The following is an 18,332-nucleotide window of genomic DNA, read 5'->3' as shown; positions in this document are numbered from 1 at the left end:
CCTTCAACTTGCTGAACACTTTACTTTTGTGTTTCCTGTTTCTTGCCCATCGCCTCCCACAAGATGGTAAACGCCACAAGGGCAGGGACCTGTGTTCATGCTCAGCTCTAGAAAAGACCCAGCACATAGTAGGTGTGCAATAAGCACATGTTGACGGAATGAACGAGTAACAGCTACTGTCTGAGTGCACAGAGCTCAGAGGTGGTTACTCATGTGCCTGGCTGGCATCCTCTCAACCACCCTCCCCTGGAGACTCCATCATGCTGCTTGCAGATGAAGTGGAGCCCATCTCCCCATCCCAGGCCCGGGTTTGGCTCAGGACCAGGGCCGCACAGCTAGGCAGGCCTGGGTTTGAAATTGGGTCTCCCTGTGTCTGACAAGGAACCCTGAGCCTGTGAGGATGCCTCTTAGAGCCTCAGTGTCTGCAATCGTGAAGCAGGTGTAACGACACTTACCCTGAGGGATGGCAGGGCTGTCCACCCCGGGGCACCTGCTCTCCTGCAGGATGAAGCCCTGGGTGTGGCTGACGCGCCCCGACCCCAGGTCCTCTCCCGAATCCTCCTTTTCCTTCTCTTCCAGCCCCCACGCCCACACCTGCCTCCCCTCCCAGGAAGGTGACTGAGGGAGCCCACGAGCGGCTCCTCTCCGTGCCTCCCACCCCAGGCTCACCCTGTGCCACCTTCTCGGCCACCTGCACCCTGTGGGAACACTAGCGGGGACTCACGCAGGGGTGGCTCCGCGGTTTCGACCCCGATTTCAGGTCGCGAGCGGGTGATGACCCAGCGGACCTGCTTCCTTCCGAGACTTCGGGAACGCTGCTGCCTCTCTGTGCCCTGGCCGAGTCGCCAGTGGCCGGCGGCGTGACCGCTTTCTCGGAGCTGAAGCCGCTCAGGAAGTCCAGGTATCTCAGCCGCCCCTTGGCGTTGACGGGCAGCTCAGCCCAGAGCCTGTCAAACTGCAAAGAGGCGGAAGTCACCTCCCCGGGGTCAGCTAAAACCCACCGACTCTCCCAGCACCAGCGCAAGTGGGGCGGAAGCTGGCGTAGAATGCGCACTCGTTGGCGAGGACCCGGGGCCCCGCTGAACCAAAAAATCCTTGAAAAAGAAAAGCCATCCTCCTGCCGCGGTGTGGTGGGAGCCCTGGGAAGACTGGGGAAGCAAAGGCGGGAGGATCACCCTTGGCGGTGGCAGGACAGGTTTTAGTTGAATTGGTCCCTTAGCGAGCAGCTGAGGGCTATTAAATCTTGTGATTAGTCACAGAGACTGAGCTGCAGTATAGGAGAATGTTTCATGAGAACACACTAATCAAACCCCAGCCTACCTTGGCCCCAGGGGAGCCCAGCCAGCCTCCCTCCGTCTCCTTCCAGGCAGCCCTGGGTCCTGCAAACGGCAGCCCTCAGCCACCGTGTTTGCATCCACAATTTATTTCACCCTCAGGGCAAACAGTGTCTTCTCACAAGATGAAAAGGGAGGTGCTTGGGAAACTGGGGAGAGGCTGACAGCTCTGTGTTGGTGCCACCTGATGTCACAGTCTGTGTCAGAGCCACACGTAGCATGGATGTCAAAGAATGAGTCGACACAGCCTATGTGAGCCACTGGGTAACTTGAAGGCTTTCAGGGAGCGAAGAAGAGTGACAGTTTACTTCCAGTCTGGTTTTCTGAATAGCCCCTGAGGCCCAGTGGAGTCCCAGCCTCCAGCACGTGCGGAGGGGCGCAGCCCCCCATCCCCAGCCTCCCGCCACCAGGGGCCAGGGGAGGGGTGCTCCTGCCCTGCGCCTGGTACCCCCACCCAGTTTCCCTCAAAGGTTATGATTTAACGTGACAACTTCAAATGTGTGTGTATAGTTCAGTGTCATTTATCACATATGTAGGTTCATACTGCCTTAATTTTGATCAAGGAGGGAAAACTATTTGGTGGAGTGGAAGTGAGGGTCCTGAAGAAACTGAACACACAGGCTCAGAGAGACCTCGCGGTCACCAAGGGCAGAAAGCACCCACCAGTCTCCTCCAGGAAAGTGCTCCAGAGCCTTCCCACATCCTGATGAACCCACCTCTGCAGGTGGCACCTTGCCTGGCTGGGAAGCTTCCCGAAGTTTCCCCCAAGATTCACCTTTAAATGCCAACTGTCTGCAAAGATGCTGGCACACAGCAGGTGCTCAATACATGTTTGTTCACTGCTGAAGAGCCCCAAAGACTCACATGATAAGACCAGTCAGACCATGGGAAGACCCTTCAGAAATGCAGAGGGACAGGCGGTGCTAAGCCATGGAGCGAGCACGTCACAGCCGTCCTGAAGGCTTCCAGGAAGAGGAGAGAGACACGGCTTGAGAGGAAGGCAGGCTGCTCTGTGGGCGCTCCTGCTCTCCTATGTTAGCAAGACTTGGGGGCAAGTAGGAGGAAGGTCATGTTACTAAGGATGGATACCAAGGATGGGCGTGAACGCGCAAGGATGCAGTGAAAAGCTGCAGCGTGGACGTGCGGATGAGATAATTAGCAGATGTCTCACCAAGAGATGCCGGGAGGCAACTGCGAACTCTCTTTAAAGAGCCAGGCGGAGAAAACTTGGACCTAGGATTCTATGCCCAGCCGAACTAGCTTTTAAGAATGAGCGTAACATAGGGAAGAGCTCAGGCTTACTCCCCCCTGAAAGAGAAAGCAAAGATGTACTTTAGCAAAAAGGAGAGGGGACCAGACGGGTGAGTGGGCAGGAGGTGTGACAGGGCAAAGAGATCAGAGGGGCCCCGACACCTGCTCTTCCCCCGGCCCCCCGGCAGCTCCCCCTCAGCCCGCGGCCTTCAGCCGCCTTGTTCTCCACACCCACAGCATTAGCAAATCCTGTGGCTTCCAACTCTGAAACACACCCATGAGCCAAACTCCTGTGCTCCCAGTGGCCCACCTGACCCAGGTCTTTAATCAGATGTCCCCTTTTCGGGGACCCCCCCAACCGCCCTACTCATGACGCACCCTCCCAGTTCCCCAGCGCTGCCCTCTATCCTGCTCCTTTTGGCCTCGATAGCATTTATTACCACCCGGCATACACATGTCGTTTTGTTTACTGTCTGTCTGCCCCTAAAAGAACACAGACCCCATGGGCAGGGTGTCTCTTATGCCCACTGGCTGGCTGGCAGCAGCTCCGACTAACAGGGCAAGCCCACGGCTCCTGCTTCAAGGATGTTCCCTCTGCCTGCACCGCTCTCTCTCGTCTCCTTTCAGGGGCAACCCCCACATCCCAACATCGTGTCTTCAGGGAAACCTCCCTGACCCCTTGGTCCAGGTCAGCCCCCAGCTCTGCTCTCCCAGCATGCTGCAGGAGGGACGTGGAATCACAGAAATGAGGTACAAGGTTCCCAGGACCTAACATCACCACTCTGTGCACAGAGGGCCCCCAGTAAGTGAATGAGTGGGTGCCTGCTGCCTGTGGGCACTCACTGTGCAACCAAGACAGACAGCTCTGTGTCCAAGAACATGCAGGAGTGTCCCAAGGGCTCTGCTAGATGATGGAGAGCTCGACGTGGAGTGGGGAGGGCAGAGCAGGACAAGGCCAGCGCCACCAAGAAAGGCTGTAGTTAGAAAAGGCTTAATTTGGCTTGGAAGATGGAGTTGGCATGGCCAGGTACAAGGGGCCAAGGGCAGGGACAGGCTGCAGTGGGCAAAGATGGGGAAGGAAGAACTGCAGCCTAGCCAGAAGAGAGGGCACCTGAATGAGCCTGGGGAGTACTGTGCACCCCCGTTTCATAGGGAAGAACACTGACACTCAGAGAGGTTGAGTAATTCTCCAAGGTCACACAGCTGGATGAGTGCAGAAGCCAGGCTGAAACCCAAGTCTACCTGTATTCTTCTCACTTCCTAGAGGTGTCTGTTTTAGAAATACCACATTTAAAATGTTCAGAAATGTTTGGCAGATCCTTTCCCTAATACAGCTGCATATTCAAAATCTTCATGTAGTCACTATGGACTGATCTGAATGGCCCCCCAGGACAGGCTTTCTCTGTGGGTCTCCATCTTAATGCTTAAGCAAGATCCAAGTGGACCCAGATCCTTGGTCTTTTCTCACAGGCTTTAGGCAGAGCCATGGAGACCTGTCAGAATCCAACTGCATCTGCTCTGAAAGTCGCTCTTTTGCTGGAGGGTTAATTGTGCCAAAAAAGTTTCAAAAGATGTGGTAGCTCACCTGCTTACGGATCTCTGTAAGTCGAGAAAGCCGGTCAGATTCAAGATGATTGATTTTTTAGGATAAATTTTTGCAATGCAATTAAGCCAAGTCATGGAATTTGTACTCGAATGCTGTTCAAATAGTCGGAACTGTCCCAGCATCTCTGGTGAACTCTTCTGAATAATGGCATGAGGGGTCTACACATGTGAAGAGTGCAAATTTCTTCTGATTTACTGTGCCAGACGCTGCCTCCATCTAGAAGGCCGCAGGCCAAGGTACTCACTCAGGGAGAAGACAGATGGGTTCCGGGGCTCTTGCCTCCTGTTCACCAGTCAGGGTCTGGAAGCGTCCTCCCCAAATACAGCACAATCTCTGTTAATCATCACCGACTTAACCCGTGGTACTTACGCCAGGCTTGGACGCTCTGGATGATGCAGACTGTATTTGAGATGTGTCCGCACATTTTTGGAAAGCAGCGTTTAAAAGTAAGTGCTTGACTTTGTTGCAGGGGGCTGGGGGCGGTGCTGTATGTGCTGGAGATGCTGACGCTTTCTTAGTGGATAATTAAAATCAAATTCCCTGATATGAATGCCAGATACGCCAGTGTGTCATTAATGTGCTATCTATAAATTGGAGTAAAATTTTACTCATTTAGATGGAATGAAAAATCTTTATTAGTAAAACCTTTATTAGCAAAACCTGTATTAGTTGGCTCCATAGAATAATAAATGCAATTGTATTAATTTTAAAGGCTTCCATCCGTTTGTAGTAATAGAGAGGAGTGTTTGCAACTAGCTCGCTTGGCTTGGACGCTCCCCGGGACAGCGCTGTTTGGAAACAGCACTATTTTGCTCAGCAAAAATGATCATAAGGCCTAACAAGATGGTATTTTAGGAAAGTTAAACCTGATGTTCATATTATTATCTTTAACAAGCTCATCCTTTAAGGCAGTGAGTTCAGAGCAGGGCGTGTTGATCACCCCTCCCTGTGAATACTTTCAGTCCTTACCCTAAAACTCTGAGAAAGTGAGACTCGAGGCTGGAATGGCCCACCTCTGGGGGAAGTGACTTTCCCACACGGGGAGCCCTCGGGAGCTCCCGGGCTGGGCCCGGGCAGAACCGGGAGCAGGAAGGGAAGCGCAGTTGCTTGTGTGGGTGTTTGGATTTCCTTTCTCCTGTGACTGTTTTCTGGGAATGAACGGGGCATCAATTGTCTGAGAACAGGAGAGGACGGGTAGCAACGCATTTTCTGGGGAGGAGGGGAACCTGCTTCAGTGATTGGATCCCTGGCGCTCTGTGTTATCCGGCTGCTCGGCCCCGGGCTGCGGGGGTGGGGGCGGGGAATGTGGACGCTACCCCGGGACACCGCCACTCACCCGGACGGCTGAGCACCTGCTCTGTGCCGGGCTCTGTTTGGGTGTTCAGGGCGCACTGAGGAGCAAGCAATCTGGGGCACCCCTCCCCCGTGCTGATATGCAGTGTGATTACCCACTGGGGGCAGTAAGCAAGGCAGGCCCTTGGGACACAGTCTTGCTGGGAGGTGCTCTTGGCCTAAGAAAGCCATAAGGGCCACAGAGGCCAGGGCCGCAGGCTGCCAGAGCTTTGAGCTACAAAGACCCCAGCTCAGTCCTGGGGAGGAGCTGCAGACAGCCTCTTGTGGGGGTTCTGTGACGGGCAGGAGGACCTCAGAGAGAGCGGCCTGTGTCCAGCCTGTGGATCATGGAGAGACCCACTGGGGGTGGGGGTGGGCAAGAGCCCCAGAGCATCAGAAAACGCCAGCACCGGAACCAGGCAGAGGCCAGGAGGAGGGAGGGGGCGGAGGGAGGGGCAGAGCAACTCAGTCTCCACGTGCCCCCTTGCGCCCCAGTCCTGTTCAGCAAGTAACATCCTATGCACCAGCGGGATGGTGCAGTTCATACCCGTCACACAAACAGAAGGAAGGTTCCTGTGAGTCTTTGGTAAAAATTTAAACAACCCCCCACACCCTCAAAACCTTCAAGTATTTAAAAAATAGAGAACAGCCTTAAACTCTACAGTCTGCGGAAGGGCGGCCCGGCCCTCACACGATGCTGCTTAGGGTGCTAAGCCGAGTGCATTTCTCACCTGTTCATCCGTCAGAACTTGGACGTGGCGAGTGCAGATGGCCCGGAACTCATCCCTGGAGGCGGTGTCCGTCTTCGTGGTGTCAAAGTTCTCAAACTCCTGGGCGATGGTGTGGTAGTGGGAGGCCACTGCTTTGCGGAGCCGAGCCAGGATCTCTTGGTTTGCTATTTCCTTGGGAGATCTGGGTGGCGGGCCTTTGGGCATCTTCTCAGCCCACTCAGTAGCCGTCTGGGCAAAAGAGAATGGAAAATTGATCCATTTAATAAATCACGAACCCATCTTGGCTCTGGGCACATCACCCTCGCACGGCAGGTCCCCAGGAGGCCCGGCTCAGTGAGGAAGACAAGCAAGGAGATGCTGCGACCCAGAGGCAGGTCTAAACAGGATCCGATGGCAGGTGCAGATTTGGGGGAAGTGGCAGCCAGGGCAGACTGGCCAGGTAAGAGGAGCAGAGTGAGTCAGTCCCACGGAGCAGGGCACCGTGCCCGGCCAGGCCCTGGGGAGGGTGCACCCTTCACCCTCATCCAGTCACTCGTTCAGCCCATTCAGCCTGTCTTCTGGTTCGTGTCTGCTCCGAGCGGTGAGGGAATCAACAGGGATGTGTACCTAACTGCTTGCATTTCCGGACCTCAGTTTAGTTGCTTTACACTCACAGCAGTTAGACTTTGAAAGGCAGTTTTTGATGGCTGCCACCACATTATGTGGCAGCACCACTGTTGGCTGAGTCCCTTAAGTCTGAAACTTCGAGACCCACAGGGATTTAATCCTGGTGAGCACAGATCCCTGGGGCTGGAAGCTGTGGGGACGCTGGAACCAGCCAGCTGTCTGCACCCCTCTGAGGGCAGGGACAGCTGGGTGTCGGGAAGTGCTTCCAGAGCCCAGTGACGCTGTCCATGGTGCTTGGGAGCCCCGCGGAGGGACAGACGCAGCCTGGGCTCAGGGACAGCCTTCTGGAGGCAGGAGGAGGAGCAGGCCATGGGGAAACAGGGGTAGCAGAAGTGTCTTCTTACCACATGTTTAGGCTTACGTGCTGGCAAGAGGGCTCGTGGCCAGGTCAGCTAGGAGGGGCTGGGGGGCCTGCAGCCCACAGTCAGCATCCCCTGATGACCCCTGTGGTGGACAGAGAGACAGCAGGAAGAGCAGGCGAGGGGTGTTACCTAGTGATCATCAGCGGCCCTGAAAACGACAAGGATCTAGCTCTGTGTCTGTCCTGGGCACTGAGGAGACCGGGGCTTGGAGGGTGGAGCCAGGGCTGGGGGCGGCTGAGTCCCGAGCCTCTTGCGAGGGCAGTGGGCAGGGCTGGGGCGCAGCCCTGACGTGCATCTGCCTGCTGCAATTAGGAAAAGGCCCCGGAAGCTAGACCTGTGGTCACTGCATCAACAGGTTGGCTCTGGAGTACGAGGCGGGCATGGGAGGGGAGACTGGGTTCCGTGAGAATCCAGGGGTACCGAGGCATGGACGCTGCCCCCGCACCAGGGCCTGTTCTGAGCTGCTCTGGGTTTCTCTGCATCAAAGCCCTTCGTGACTACTGGCTATGATAACAGCTCTTTCAACGTGCCAGCATTTTACCAGATTATCACATCTAACCCCCAGCTAGGACTAAAACCTGGTCACGTTTCATTTTCAGCAACTGCACAGCGATGCGTGTATTATGTGTGACTATCCTTCAGGACGGACCACAATGTTACTTGAGGAAATTGTATCAGACACAGGATGCTGCTGGGAACATACTCAGACACACGAATACACACACTTACACTCAAACCACGGCCCCCACAGCCCCGACCACCCAAAGGTTAACAGAAGCTTCTAAACAGGTCCATTTGGATCCATCTGCAGAGTGAACGAATGCCTTTCTTTCGTTCATTCTAGAAAAAAAAGTGATATTACAGATGCATCATACTTTTTTAACAGCTAAAAATGTGCTTCCTGTATCTAAGCGCGTGGGCATTTCTCTAAACATTGCAAGGGGTGTTGGCATTTAGAGAGCAGACTTTTCTGGATGTAGAGTCATGCTTGAGGTCTATCTGTCCTAACTCTTGTCACACGTTTGGGGCCTGAGGAGGATGCGCCTCCAGGTGAACGTAACTGGAAAGAACACAGGTGTATCGTCCAGAATGGCAAGGTGGGGTCCCCTGGGTCTGAGGCTGGCCTCCACTAACTGGCTGTGTGAGCCCCACAAACCACTTAACCATACTTCCTGCAGTTTCCTCGTCTATCCGGGAGGAACAAAGGCTCACACGAGAGGATGTGTGTGTTCTCTGAATGTGTGAACACGCAAAACAAGGTGGAAAACACTACTGTTCTAACAGCAGATACAGAAGAATTCTAACAAAGCAGGATGGGAAACCTTAGGTTAACATACTTAAAACTTCAGAGGAAATTGAATCGTCTTCTAGCAAAATAGATTGCTACAGATTACTAAATTTAAGGTAGGTAAAAGTTAAAGCTGGAATAGACAGATAACCACAGAAGAAACTTTAAAACTGTTAAAAAACCTACCATCGATCAAGCTAGATAATTTTTACATTAGTCAAATTATTCAGAACACAAAAAGGGATATATAGTATTCCAATTCATTGTCTATTCCCCTAATACAAAAATATCATATAGGAAACACTTGAAAAGAAAAATATAAGCCAACCTAGCTTATGGATACAAATGCAAATACACCCCCAAAATTTTAAAAACCTATTAGGCATATTTAGCACCATATCTTAAAAGGCACAACATGATCAATTAGGGCTTATTCCAAGGCTGAGAATCAAGAATTAGCAAATCTTCAATTCCTTACATTAGCAAAGGTCATATATCAACAGACGGAAAAAAGGCAGTTAACGAAAGTCAGCAGCCATTTCTGATAAAATGGTGTAGAACAGAACAGAACATATAATCTATACAGAAATAAAGTGAACATCCTCGAGATGAGAGTATTAATCAGACACTGTCTACAAACAGATCACATGGGCGAGATACTGAGGTATTTCCATTCAAGTCAGGAACAAGACAGGCACCCTCACTGTCACTTCCACAAGTCACATTTTTAGAGGCACCAGCTTTTGAAATAAGACAAGAAGATGAAATAAACAGTATAAGTGTTGAAAAACAAGATTTATCATTATCTGTGGATATGATTATGCAACTAGAAAATCTCAGGACAACTAGGAAAGTGGCTGGATTCAAGTAAAAAAATACAAAAAAGCGTAACTTTTAATTTTTTTACAGCAAATACTAGTTAGAAATTGTAGATGAAAAAAAATCTACATTCACATTGCTGGCAAAACTATTAAATAACTTGGGATAAATTACATTCCCAAAATACAAGACCTACACAAAGAAATTTACACATATTCTATTGAAGGTTATCAAAGCAAGAATGGACTAAAAAAGACATACACAGTCTGTTCCTGGATGTGAAGACTCCATTTCAAAAGATAAGTCTTTCTCAAATTATAAGTAAATAAAATTCGAATAAAAATCTCAAAGGAATCATTAGACATAGATATTAAAATTGATACAGAAAAATAAATATGTGAGAACTGCCATGAGATTTTTGGGAAAGGCTAGCGATTATGGTTTTGACCCACCAGACGTTACGCCATACACTTGATACAATCAGATGGTAGAATCAGAATCACTAGGTCCAGAATATATAAATAAGTTGGTGGACACCTTCTCAGACTGTTAACCAGTGAGACGTGAGCCTCTTCTGTGACTGAGCTGTTACATCACAAAGCCTGTTTGTTGCAATATCATAAAAGAAGCAGAGGACAGTATGGCGGCCTGACTCAAATATAACCTTGGGTGGGAGTGGTCTCTTAAGCCAGACAGAACATCTGAGTTTCATAAAGGAAAAGTCTTTCTTCTCTCTTGAGTCATTAGCCTCAAAACACGGTCCTCTGGAGGTCACCGTCTCAGCAAATGAAAACTGTCCTTCTAGGAGCTCACGCCTGGAGTCCTCTGTGACTTCTCTCTCTATCACCCACCTCCAACCACCCACAAATCACAGTGGCTCTGCCCTCAGTATGTACATACCTGGAAGTAGACCGCTCCGGCCTCACCTCCTGGTCCAAACCGCCATCATCTCCTGCACAGATTACTGCAACTGCCCCCGTGCTTCCACCTTCAGTCTTTTTAAAGTACATACACACGTGTCTACGTGCACACAAGTATTAACACTTGTTCTCTGGATGGAGGGGTAAGCGGGGACAGAGCCATAACCAAAAAGCCATAGTCATTTTCCTCTGAGGCTGACCTCTCTTAAGTGCACATTGGATCAAGCAAAACTCTCAAATGGCTTCAAATGTCAACTGGAGTAACAGGCAGGGTGTCACAATGGCCACCAGCCTGCCCGTGACATGCTCTGACCTCACTTCTGTGACTCTCTTCCTTGCTCACTCTGCTTAGGCCTCCTGCTGTGCCTCACACACAGCAGACTCATTCCTGCCTCAGGGCCTTTGCGCTTGCTGCTCTCACACCCCCCTCAGGGCTTTTATCACATTCCTGAGCCACAATCTAAATTCCCTCTCCCTTTCCCTGCTTCCCTTCTGTCACACACACTGCTCTCTGATCCAACTTATGTTGACCCTAATTGTCTTCCTCATTCTAACGGAAAAGAAATGTCAAGGCAAGGGCTCTATCTTTGTTTACTGCTGAATCTCCAAGTGCACAGAAGACCTAGTGCACAGTGGGACCTTGATATTTATTCAGAGAAAGAACGATAAACAGACAACCACACAGCCAATCAAAAGAAAGAGGAGGCGGGTCCTTGTGCTTTGCTCAGGGCAGCCACCCTGGGTCTTCTGTTAAACAGCTCTGATCTTGTCACGATGCAAAAAAAAAATAGAAATAAAAGTAAGATTCCACATTTTTCTTCTAACAAACTGGCAAATGCTTTAATTGACAGTATCACTGCTAGAAGAAGTGGAACAAGGTGTCTGGACATAGAAAGTACATACCCTCTGACTTGGTTTCTGCCTTTTTGAAGACTCTCTTTCAGGAAATAAACAAGATGAACTCATGGAATTATGATCGTTACAGCATTATTTACTTTACCAAATTCATAAAATTTACAAAAAATTTAAAAATTGGTGAACTTGAGATGCCTAAATTGTCTAAATTAGGAGAATGGTTAAATAAAATGTGATAGTTCTGGAAGACGGGTTACAATGCAGCTATTTAGAATGCTTCAAGAAATGTTTTAATACCGTGGTAAATGCTCATGACGTGCTCAGTGGGAAAGGGCCACAAAGTGGTCCAGATGCTCACGCACGCGCACACACACGCACTAGCATCAGCACTTGTTCTCTGGATGAGGAGTAAGTGAGGGCAGAGGCGGGCAGAAGGCTGGGGCTCCCCAGCTGGGAGTCCTGCCTCCCCCGACGGTTGGGGTTCTGAGGTCGGGGGACAGGGATGGCCTGGTTGTGAGTGATGCGGAGGAGAGGCCGGTTTGGGAGCCCTGCTGAGCAGGACGGCCCTGGATGTGAATCTGCCCCCGCTCTCTGCCTGCGCAGAGGTCAGAGTGACACCGAGGTCACACCGAACCCCGGGGTCCCAGGGGCGCGGCAGGTGAGCACCTTGCGGGGCGTGTGACACACACGCACGAGATGCACTCACAGAGGATGAGCACTCAAGGCATGTCTGTGATCCCTGTATCGAGTCACCCACAGACACCCCTGGAACATCTGCCATGTGCCAGGCTCTTCTCTAGATGCTGGGGAGACAGAGGTAAAAACTGGCCTGAGATAGTCTCTCTCCCGGGTGGGGCTGGTGCGGGTCTCCGGTGGGGAGGGAGAGGAGGCCCAGTCTCACAGGTGAGCAGAGACCAGAATGGGTCGTGTGCACTGTGTCCCTGACACAACTGATGGGAGGAGACCCCTGATCCAGGAGTGAAGGAGGCACAGGTACAAATCACTGAGACCCGGGTGCCAGAGGCGCTTACCCGACGAGCGGCATGAAGGTCGGGAGAACCATGCTGGTCCCACTCTGGGGGACCTGCCTGCACACCCCACGCTTTTCTCAGCTTCCCCAGAGCCACAGCGGAAGCCAGGCTGCGGGCACAGAGAGCGAGGGTGACTATGACCGGGCACAAAGGTGGTTTCGCTACCCGATGGAGATATCTTTTTGCTGCTTGCAAAGATAATTATTGTGTTCACTGTAGAAAACTTAGAAACTACAAAAAAGGCACAAATTGAAAACAAGGATCACTGATAACTCTGCCCCTAGAGGGACCACTGCCATCTCCTCGGTGCGCAAGAGACCAGCCATTGACCGGAAGGTCCCCAGGCCCCGGGGGACGCAGCCACACCACCCTCCGCCCAGTGATCCCCAGAGAACCACTGGCCTCTGGAGGGCAGGGCCTCCTGGCTCTTCCATCAAGAGCATTTGGGCTCGAGGCTGTTGGGCGCCCACATTCTGGTTCACAGAACCGCTCAGCAACCGCCAGCCTCGCTCCGAGTGACTGGAGACGCCGGGGAAGAACAGATGGCTCTGGGTCTGGCGCTTTGTGTCCCTGGCACTTCTCACGTGATCATGATATCTGAATGGGGAAAAATAGTGCTTTTTCTGTAACTAGAAGAAATGCTTCTCCTAATCAGAAAAGACACCACTATCTTCAGATGCAAATGTCACTTTCCAAAACTAACTATGCTTTACATAAAAGGGCCCCTCAGGACAGGAATCACAGCTGCAATTCGGAGAGAACAGGGGGGAGGGATGGAGCTCCCGGCGCCCACTGTCGTCCACACGGCCGCCTGGACCAGGAGCCGCTGGGCCTGCGTCCTCAGCTCCCCTCCCCGTAGCCTCTCACCTGACAACCGTACGCACGCACCGCTGTTTCTGTTACTTTTAAGTGGAAAAAACAAAGTGGAACCTTACGCGTTGCAGGCCTGACCCGATTAGAGGACGACCTCCTTGCTTTGGAGGAACTTTCTGCCTTTGATTCAAGGGTGCTCACGTGGAGTCTTGTTTCACCAAACAATTGCCCCTCTGGGTGTCGCTGAGAAACACGGACCACCAGAGACAAAGAGAAAATTCCTGATCCCCTTTGTGACGACACAATAGGGTTGGCAAAACATATAAAGGAAGTAATGTCCCAGCGTATGAAGTATACAATCGTCCAAGAGCCGGCTGACAGCACCTCACTTCTACGGAGTGCTTCTCTGTCTCAGACGTAGCCACATTATCTTGTTCAGTAAAAAGCAAGCATTACAGTGTAGTCCTGTGGCTCTAAATTGGCCGTTGCTTGGACTCGCCCAAGAGGCTGCCCAACCAGTAGGGGGTCAGAGGAGACAGCTGGGGTCGGGGGCCAGAGGGAGGCAGCCCCAGCCCGTGCAGCACTGATCTGGGGCCCATGCCCTCAGCCCGGCTGCAGGGCTCCCCTCCCTCCACAGCCTGCTGTCTCTGACGCTGCTTTCGACTCCGACAGGGCTTTCTCCCAGCACACACAGTACCGGCTGATGAACTGGGGGGGACCCTACAGGTACAATGCTGGGACCCCCAGCATGTGTCCCGTCCTCCCGGCAGCTCAGACCATCCCGCCATCCTTCAGCGACTCTCAGTGAATGCGGAGAAGGGGTGGACCCCTACCCCGGCCGCAGGATCACGGCCAGGGAGCAGTGCCAGGACCCCGAGTTCCGCCGACTCAGAGGGAGCTGGGCCTGGAGGGCGAGGGCAATCCGGTGTCAGCTGAGGGCTCCAGGGCCCATCAGAGCTATCAGAGCTCAGCTCTGCTCGCTCCTGTGACCTCGGGCGACACGCACACCCCTCCCTGTCTGCCTCATTTGCCCCACAAGGATAAAGCAGGGAGAGAAACCAAACTGTCTCCAAGGGCAGGCCTGAGATTTCAACAAAATGACACTCGCAGTGCTTCACCCGACGCCCGGCAAACACGGCGGCCAGCCTTGGTGCTGCTGCTGGGTCTTTCAACAGATACTTTTGCCTGAGTCGAGAGGTTGGACAGACCTGGGCTTGAGTCCCGGCTCCTGGGGAACACCGGCTCTCTCCTGAGTCCTCGAGGACAGAGGCATTCTGGTGCATGCTGCTGCCCGCAGGTCAAGCCGGCCTGCCCGGAGAGGAAGCTGGGGCTGAGACGTGGTCATGCACCCTGGGGGCCTGGGGAGGGGCCCAGGAGCACAGAACCCGGGTTCCTAACCCGCTGCCTCGGGCCCTGGAGGTGGGGCCCTGGGCTCTGATTCAGCGCGGCCAGGCTAGAGCCCTGCTCTGCCGTCTTTCAGCCGGACCTCAGGCAAGTCACTTCACTTCTCCGGGCCAAGGTTCTCTGTCTGTAGTCGTGATGGCCACACCAGTCGGAGGGCAGAATCATCCCAGGGGACAGCAGACAAACAGGTGGCACCCTGTCCGCTCAGGAAGGCACTGGACCAACCCGCCTGTGATCAAGATGAAAGAACCCTGTCTCTGCTGCAGGGAATCATATTTGAAGGGGTTTGCGGGGGCCCCTATGTGAGATGCTTGTGGCCCCAACCCAAACCTGGGGTGAGACCTAGCCAAGGGGGAGAACCAGCAGCCAGGGCAGGGCGTACCCCGGAGGGTTAACTGACCCTGAAATCCTGTTAGCTCATATCCAGTTGTATTGTACTCTTGTTTCAACAGCTGTATTCATAAGAGGATGATTCCAGAAAAGAGCCTTCCAGTATCCTGTCCAGCCACGTTCCTAGCTGACTTATAAAATCAATTTTCTATGAAATCGTACCCTAAGCTACTTCTCTATAGAAGAGGGGAGAGTGAACATGATAGGGAAGGGGTGGGTTGAACTGTCACATAAGCTAGTGGAGCTGGAGACGGAGACACATCGTGTTCAAGGCCCATTTCCTCGACTCTCCCTGTGTCCACATCCTTCGCCATGTGCCTCAGGTCCCTCCCACTGAAGAGCTGAGACTATGTCCCTATCTCTTGGTTCTGGATTCAGCCATACAACTGCTCTGGCCAAAGGAATGTCAGCAAGTACAACACGATGAAAGAATTAAACAGCATTTGTGTGGTTGGCTAGACTGTCTTGTGTCTGTGGTTCTGCCTTGAGAGGGACGTGCCTGGCTACACGCTGGTCCAATGAGAGGGGTGAGAGACACGTGAGCAGAGATGTCCCAGTCAAGCCACCAGAGCTGAACCAGCCTAGACTGGCCACACAAACAGCAAAAGTCGAGCAAATGCTTATTGTCCTGGAAGTTCTGTGGCTGTTTGTTACACAGCAACAGCTGACAGATTTGGTTCTGAATTGCTAGTTAGGAAGAAATAAAAGGGCTAAGCTCAAAGTACAGAGAAGAAACGGTGACTTTTTGGCCATCAGTGTTCCTTGACACTGGACACTTTGCAAAGGGACTTCATGACCCTCCTCTTGTGAGTGCCCAGGGTGGCAGTCACCTGGCTGGGACAACATGGTTTAGCAACGTCCAGTCTAGCTGTCAGATTAGAAATATGTCTGTGTATTAATTTACCTATTCTGAAGGTTACAATTAGCTAATCCGGCTGCATGATTCTTCTACTAACTTTTATTCTGAATACTTAGGGAGACAATTACAGTTTTTCCATGATTCCTTACAGGAGGGAAAAAAAAATCCTGAAACTTCATACAGAATAAGAACACAGCAGGTAGCAAAAACTCCTAATTAGAAACACTCAGTAAAGAATTCCTCCACTTCCTCTTAAAGAACAGTATAATTACTTCTAAGAATTGAAAAATTGCTTCATTTGATCAAATATTTTGATTAGCCAAGAAATTAATTGTACTGTATCTTCATTTGTATTTACAGTGAATTAATGAATGCTAAAAATAACAACAGCAGCAAAACTGCCTGTCAAAAGAAAAAAGAGACAATACATTAAAAAATCCAGAAGAAAATAAAGTGAAAGCTCTCTGGGCAAGCGCGCCCCGTGTACAGACGCCTCTCGCTGGATCAAGCAACCTACTCTTGCAACTGCCAGAGCCTGGTGCACACAGCCTGGTGCGCACACAGCCAGGGGCAGACTCTCACCGTTGGGAGGTCTGGAGAGCTCAGTGATCGATGAATTGGCATCAGTAGTCCAGGATGCTGTGTCCAGACGGGAGGGATTTACACCAGAACGCCAGGCACGAAGCCAGCGTTCTTGGTGGCATGACCGCTGCCTGCACTGGGATCTCTGACTTTGCAGGGATTCCTTCCGGGCAATGAATGAGGCAAAGCAGGAGATTCCAGGTTCCTTTCCCTTCAGAAAGCCTACAGTCAAGTCAAGCTTCAAGTCCACTGAGCCAAGGCTTACTGAGACCCAGTACTGACGACACTGAGACCAGTCCTGGTGACACAGAGACCAGACACAGAGACACGGTGACCATCCTTCACTCTGCCTCCTTCACCCGGGTGCTGGGCTGGAGCGTTCCAGAAGTTTCTCTAATCCTCCCATTGCCCTCTGAGGCAGCTGTGGTTCCCCCTGTTTCTAGACAAAGGAAGTGGGGCTCGTCTCCGAGAGGTCAGGACCCGCCCGCAGTCCCAGGCTACTCCCCTGCGAGCTGATGACGGAGCTCAGGATGGTCTGACGTCAGAGCTGGGCTCTTCCTGCTCTTCCCTGATTCTACCACAGGCACAAGATTACAGAGCCTCCCAAAGAGAGGAACGTGCGAGCTCATACACCTGCCCGGGGGCCCACCGTGTGCCAGGCCCTGGAAACAGAGTAGTGAGCCTCAGAGACCAGCCCCTGCCCCCGGGGAGGCCAATACTTGGAGATGCCCACGGAGCCAGGTGGGGGAGCCCCACTGGAACAGCCCAGCCTCTGGGCATCCCTCCCAAACCCTTCGCCATCCGGCCTCACCCCCTCCCCACTCCAACCCGTGCTCTAGCCGTGCCCACAGGGTCTCCCCACCTTGGGTCTCTGCATGCGCCAATCCTGACAGCCGGGAAGCCCCGCCTCCCAGCCGTGCAAACTCTTCAGAGAGTCCTTTGTGCCGCCTCTGCCCTGGACCATGCAGACTTGGGTCCTCCTCCTCCTGCTCTCTGACCTCACCTCCAGCCTACAGCGTGACATTCACAAAGCATCCATCCAACACCTCTGCACACACCCAATCCACAAGTCCTTCGGCAGCACGGCCATAAAATGCAGGGAAATAGAGGAAACATTGACGCCATCCCTTCCACCCTTTAATGACTCCATCAGCTCTTGGCTAAAGTCATTTATGAAACTATTAAAATAGATTCTTCCACCCAAATAAATCACCCACCGTATAATCACATCACTACTAAACCTTGGCCATTAAACATGCACTCACTGCAATCGGACAGAATAAAAAATAAAATAATGCAAACTCTTGGTGTTTGCTATGGTCGGTACCAGACAAAGCTCTTTTTGCATCAACTCACTTAATCCAAATAGCAATCCTAGGGTGGACACTAAGACAGTTCTCATTGACAGGTAGGGGGCCAAGAGCAGGGCCCTGGTGCTATTGGACCAGCAACAGCACCTCTAGCTGTGTGACGGGGGGTGGAGCTGTAACCTCTCTGTTCTTCAGTTTTGTCATCCATAAAATGTGGATAATGATGGTAGCTGCATCTCAAAAGGCTCTCAGGAGGATTAGCTGAGTTAATTGGTGCCTAGAACAGGGCCTGGCTCACAGCACAAGTGCAATGCGTATCAACCATCAGTTGGATGTTGGAGTCTGACTGTGGGTGACAAGAAGATGGCAGTGACGGGCCAGGCAAAATCACTGGGCAGGAGACGTGCTTCTTTCTCCTAATCTCTCATCACGGACCTCAGGCCTCAGTCAAAGCCAAGAGATGGAACGTTCTGGTTTGTTCACGAATGGTCAGAGTCACTTTGGCTGGAACAGTCATCACCCTGAGGGAACCTGTGGGTGTGCTCACCTGCTCTCCCACCAGCCTGGACACCAGGCTGGCCCCGCGCCTGGCACGCGTCATCACCCACATTTGCTGAATGTGGCCAGGTGAGAGTCTCCCAAATGGGGCATCGGAGGCCAGAACACAAGAGCTCACCTCCAAGCTGCACACGGGCAGAGTCACTCTTAGGTTAAACAACCCTCCCAAATCCGTGTTGGTTAAAGCATCCACGCCCCTCAGGCACCACTTGGACCCGGAG

At 52.2% G+C, this 18,332-nt stretch overlaps 1 protein-coding gene across 2 annotated transcripts in view; it reads right to left on the bottom strand.

The window, feature by feature from the left end:
- EFCAB6 (EF-hand calcium binding domain 6) overlaps window positions 1-18,332 on the bottom strand; it is a 180,553-nt gene that overhangs the window by 8,715 nt on the left and 153,506 nt on the right. For both annotated transcript variants that reach the window (XM_010983456.3, XM_064491386.1), the window contains 2 exons: window positions 6,255-6,482; window positions 725-955 (listed from right to left, as the gene is read on the bottom strand). In XM_010983456.3, coding sequence (XP_010981758.3) covers window positions 725-955; window positions 6,255-6,482 — 459 coding nt within the window. The remainder of the gene's footprint in view (window positions 1-724; window positions 956-6,254; window positions 6,483-18,332) is intronic.

This window comes from Camelus dromedarius, chromosome 11 (genome assembly GCF_036321535.1).
Source record: "Camelus dromedarius isolate mCamDro1 chromosome 11, mCamDro1.pat, whole genome shotgun sequence".
NCBI lineage: Eukaryota > Metazoa > Chordata > Mammalia > Artiodactyla > Camelidae > Camelus > Camelus dromedarius.
This window is presented reverse-complemented; position numbering and strand designations above follow the sequence as displayed.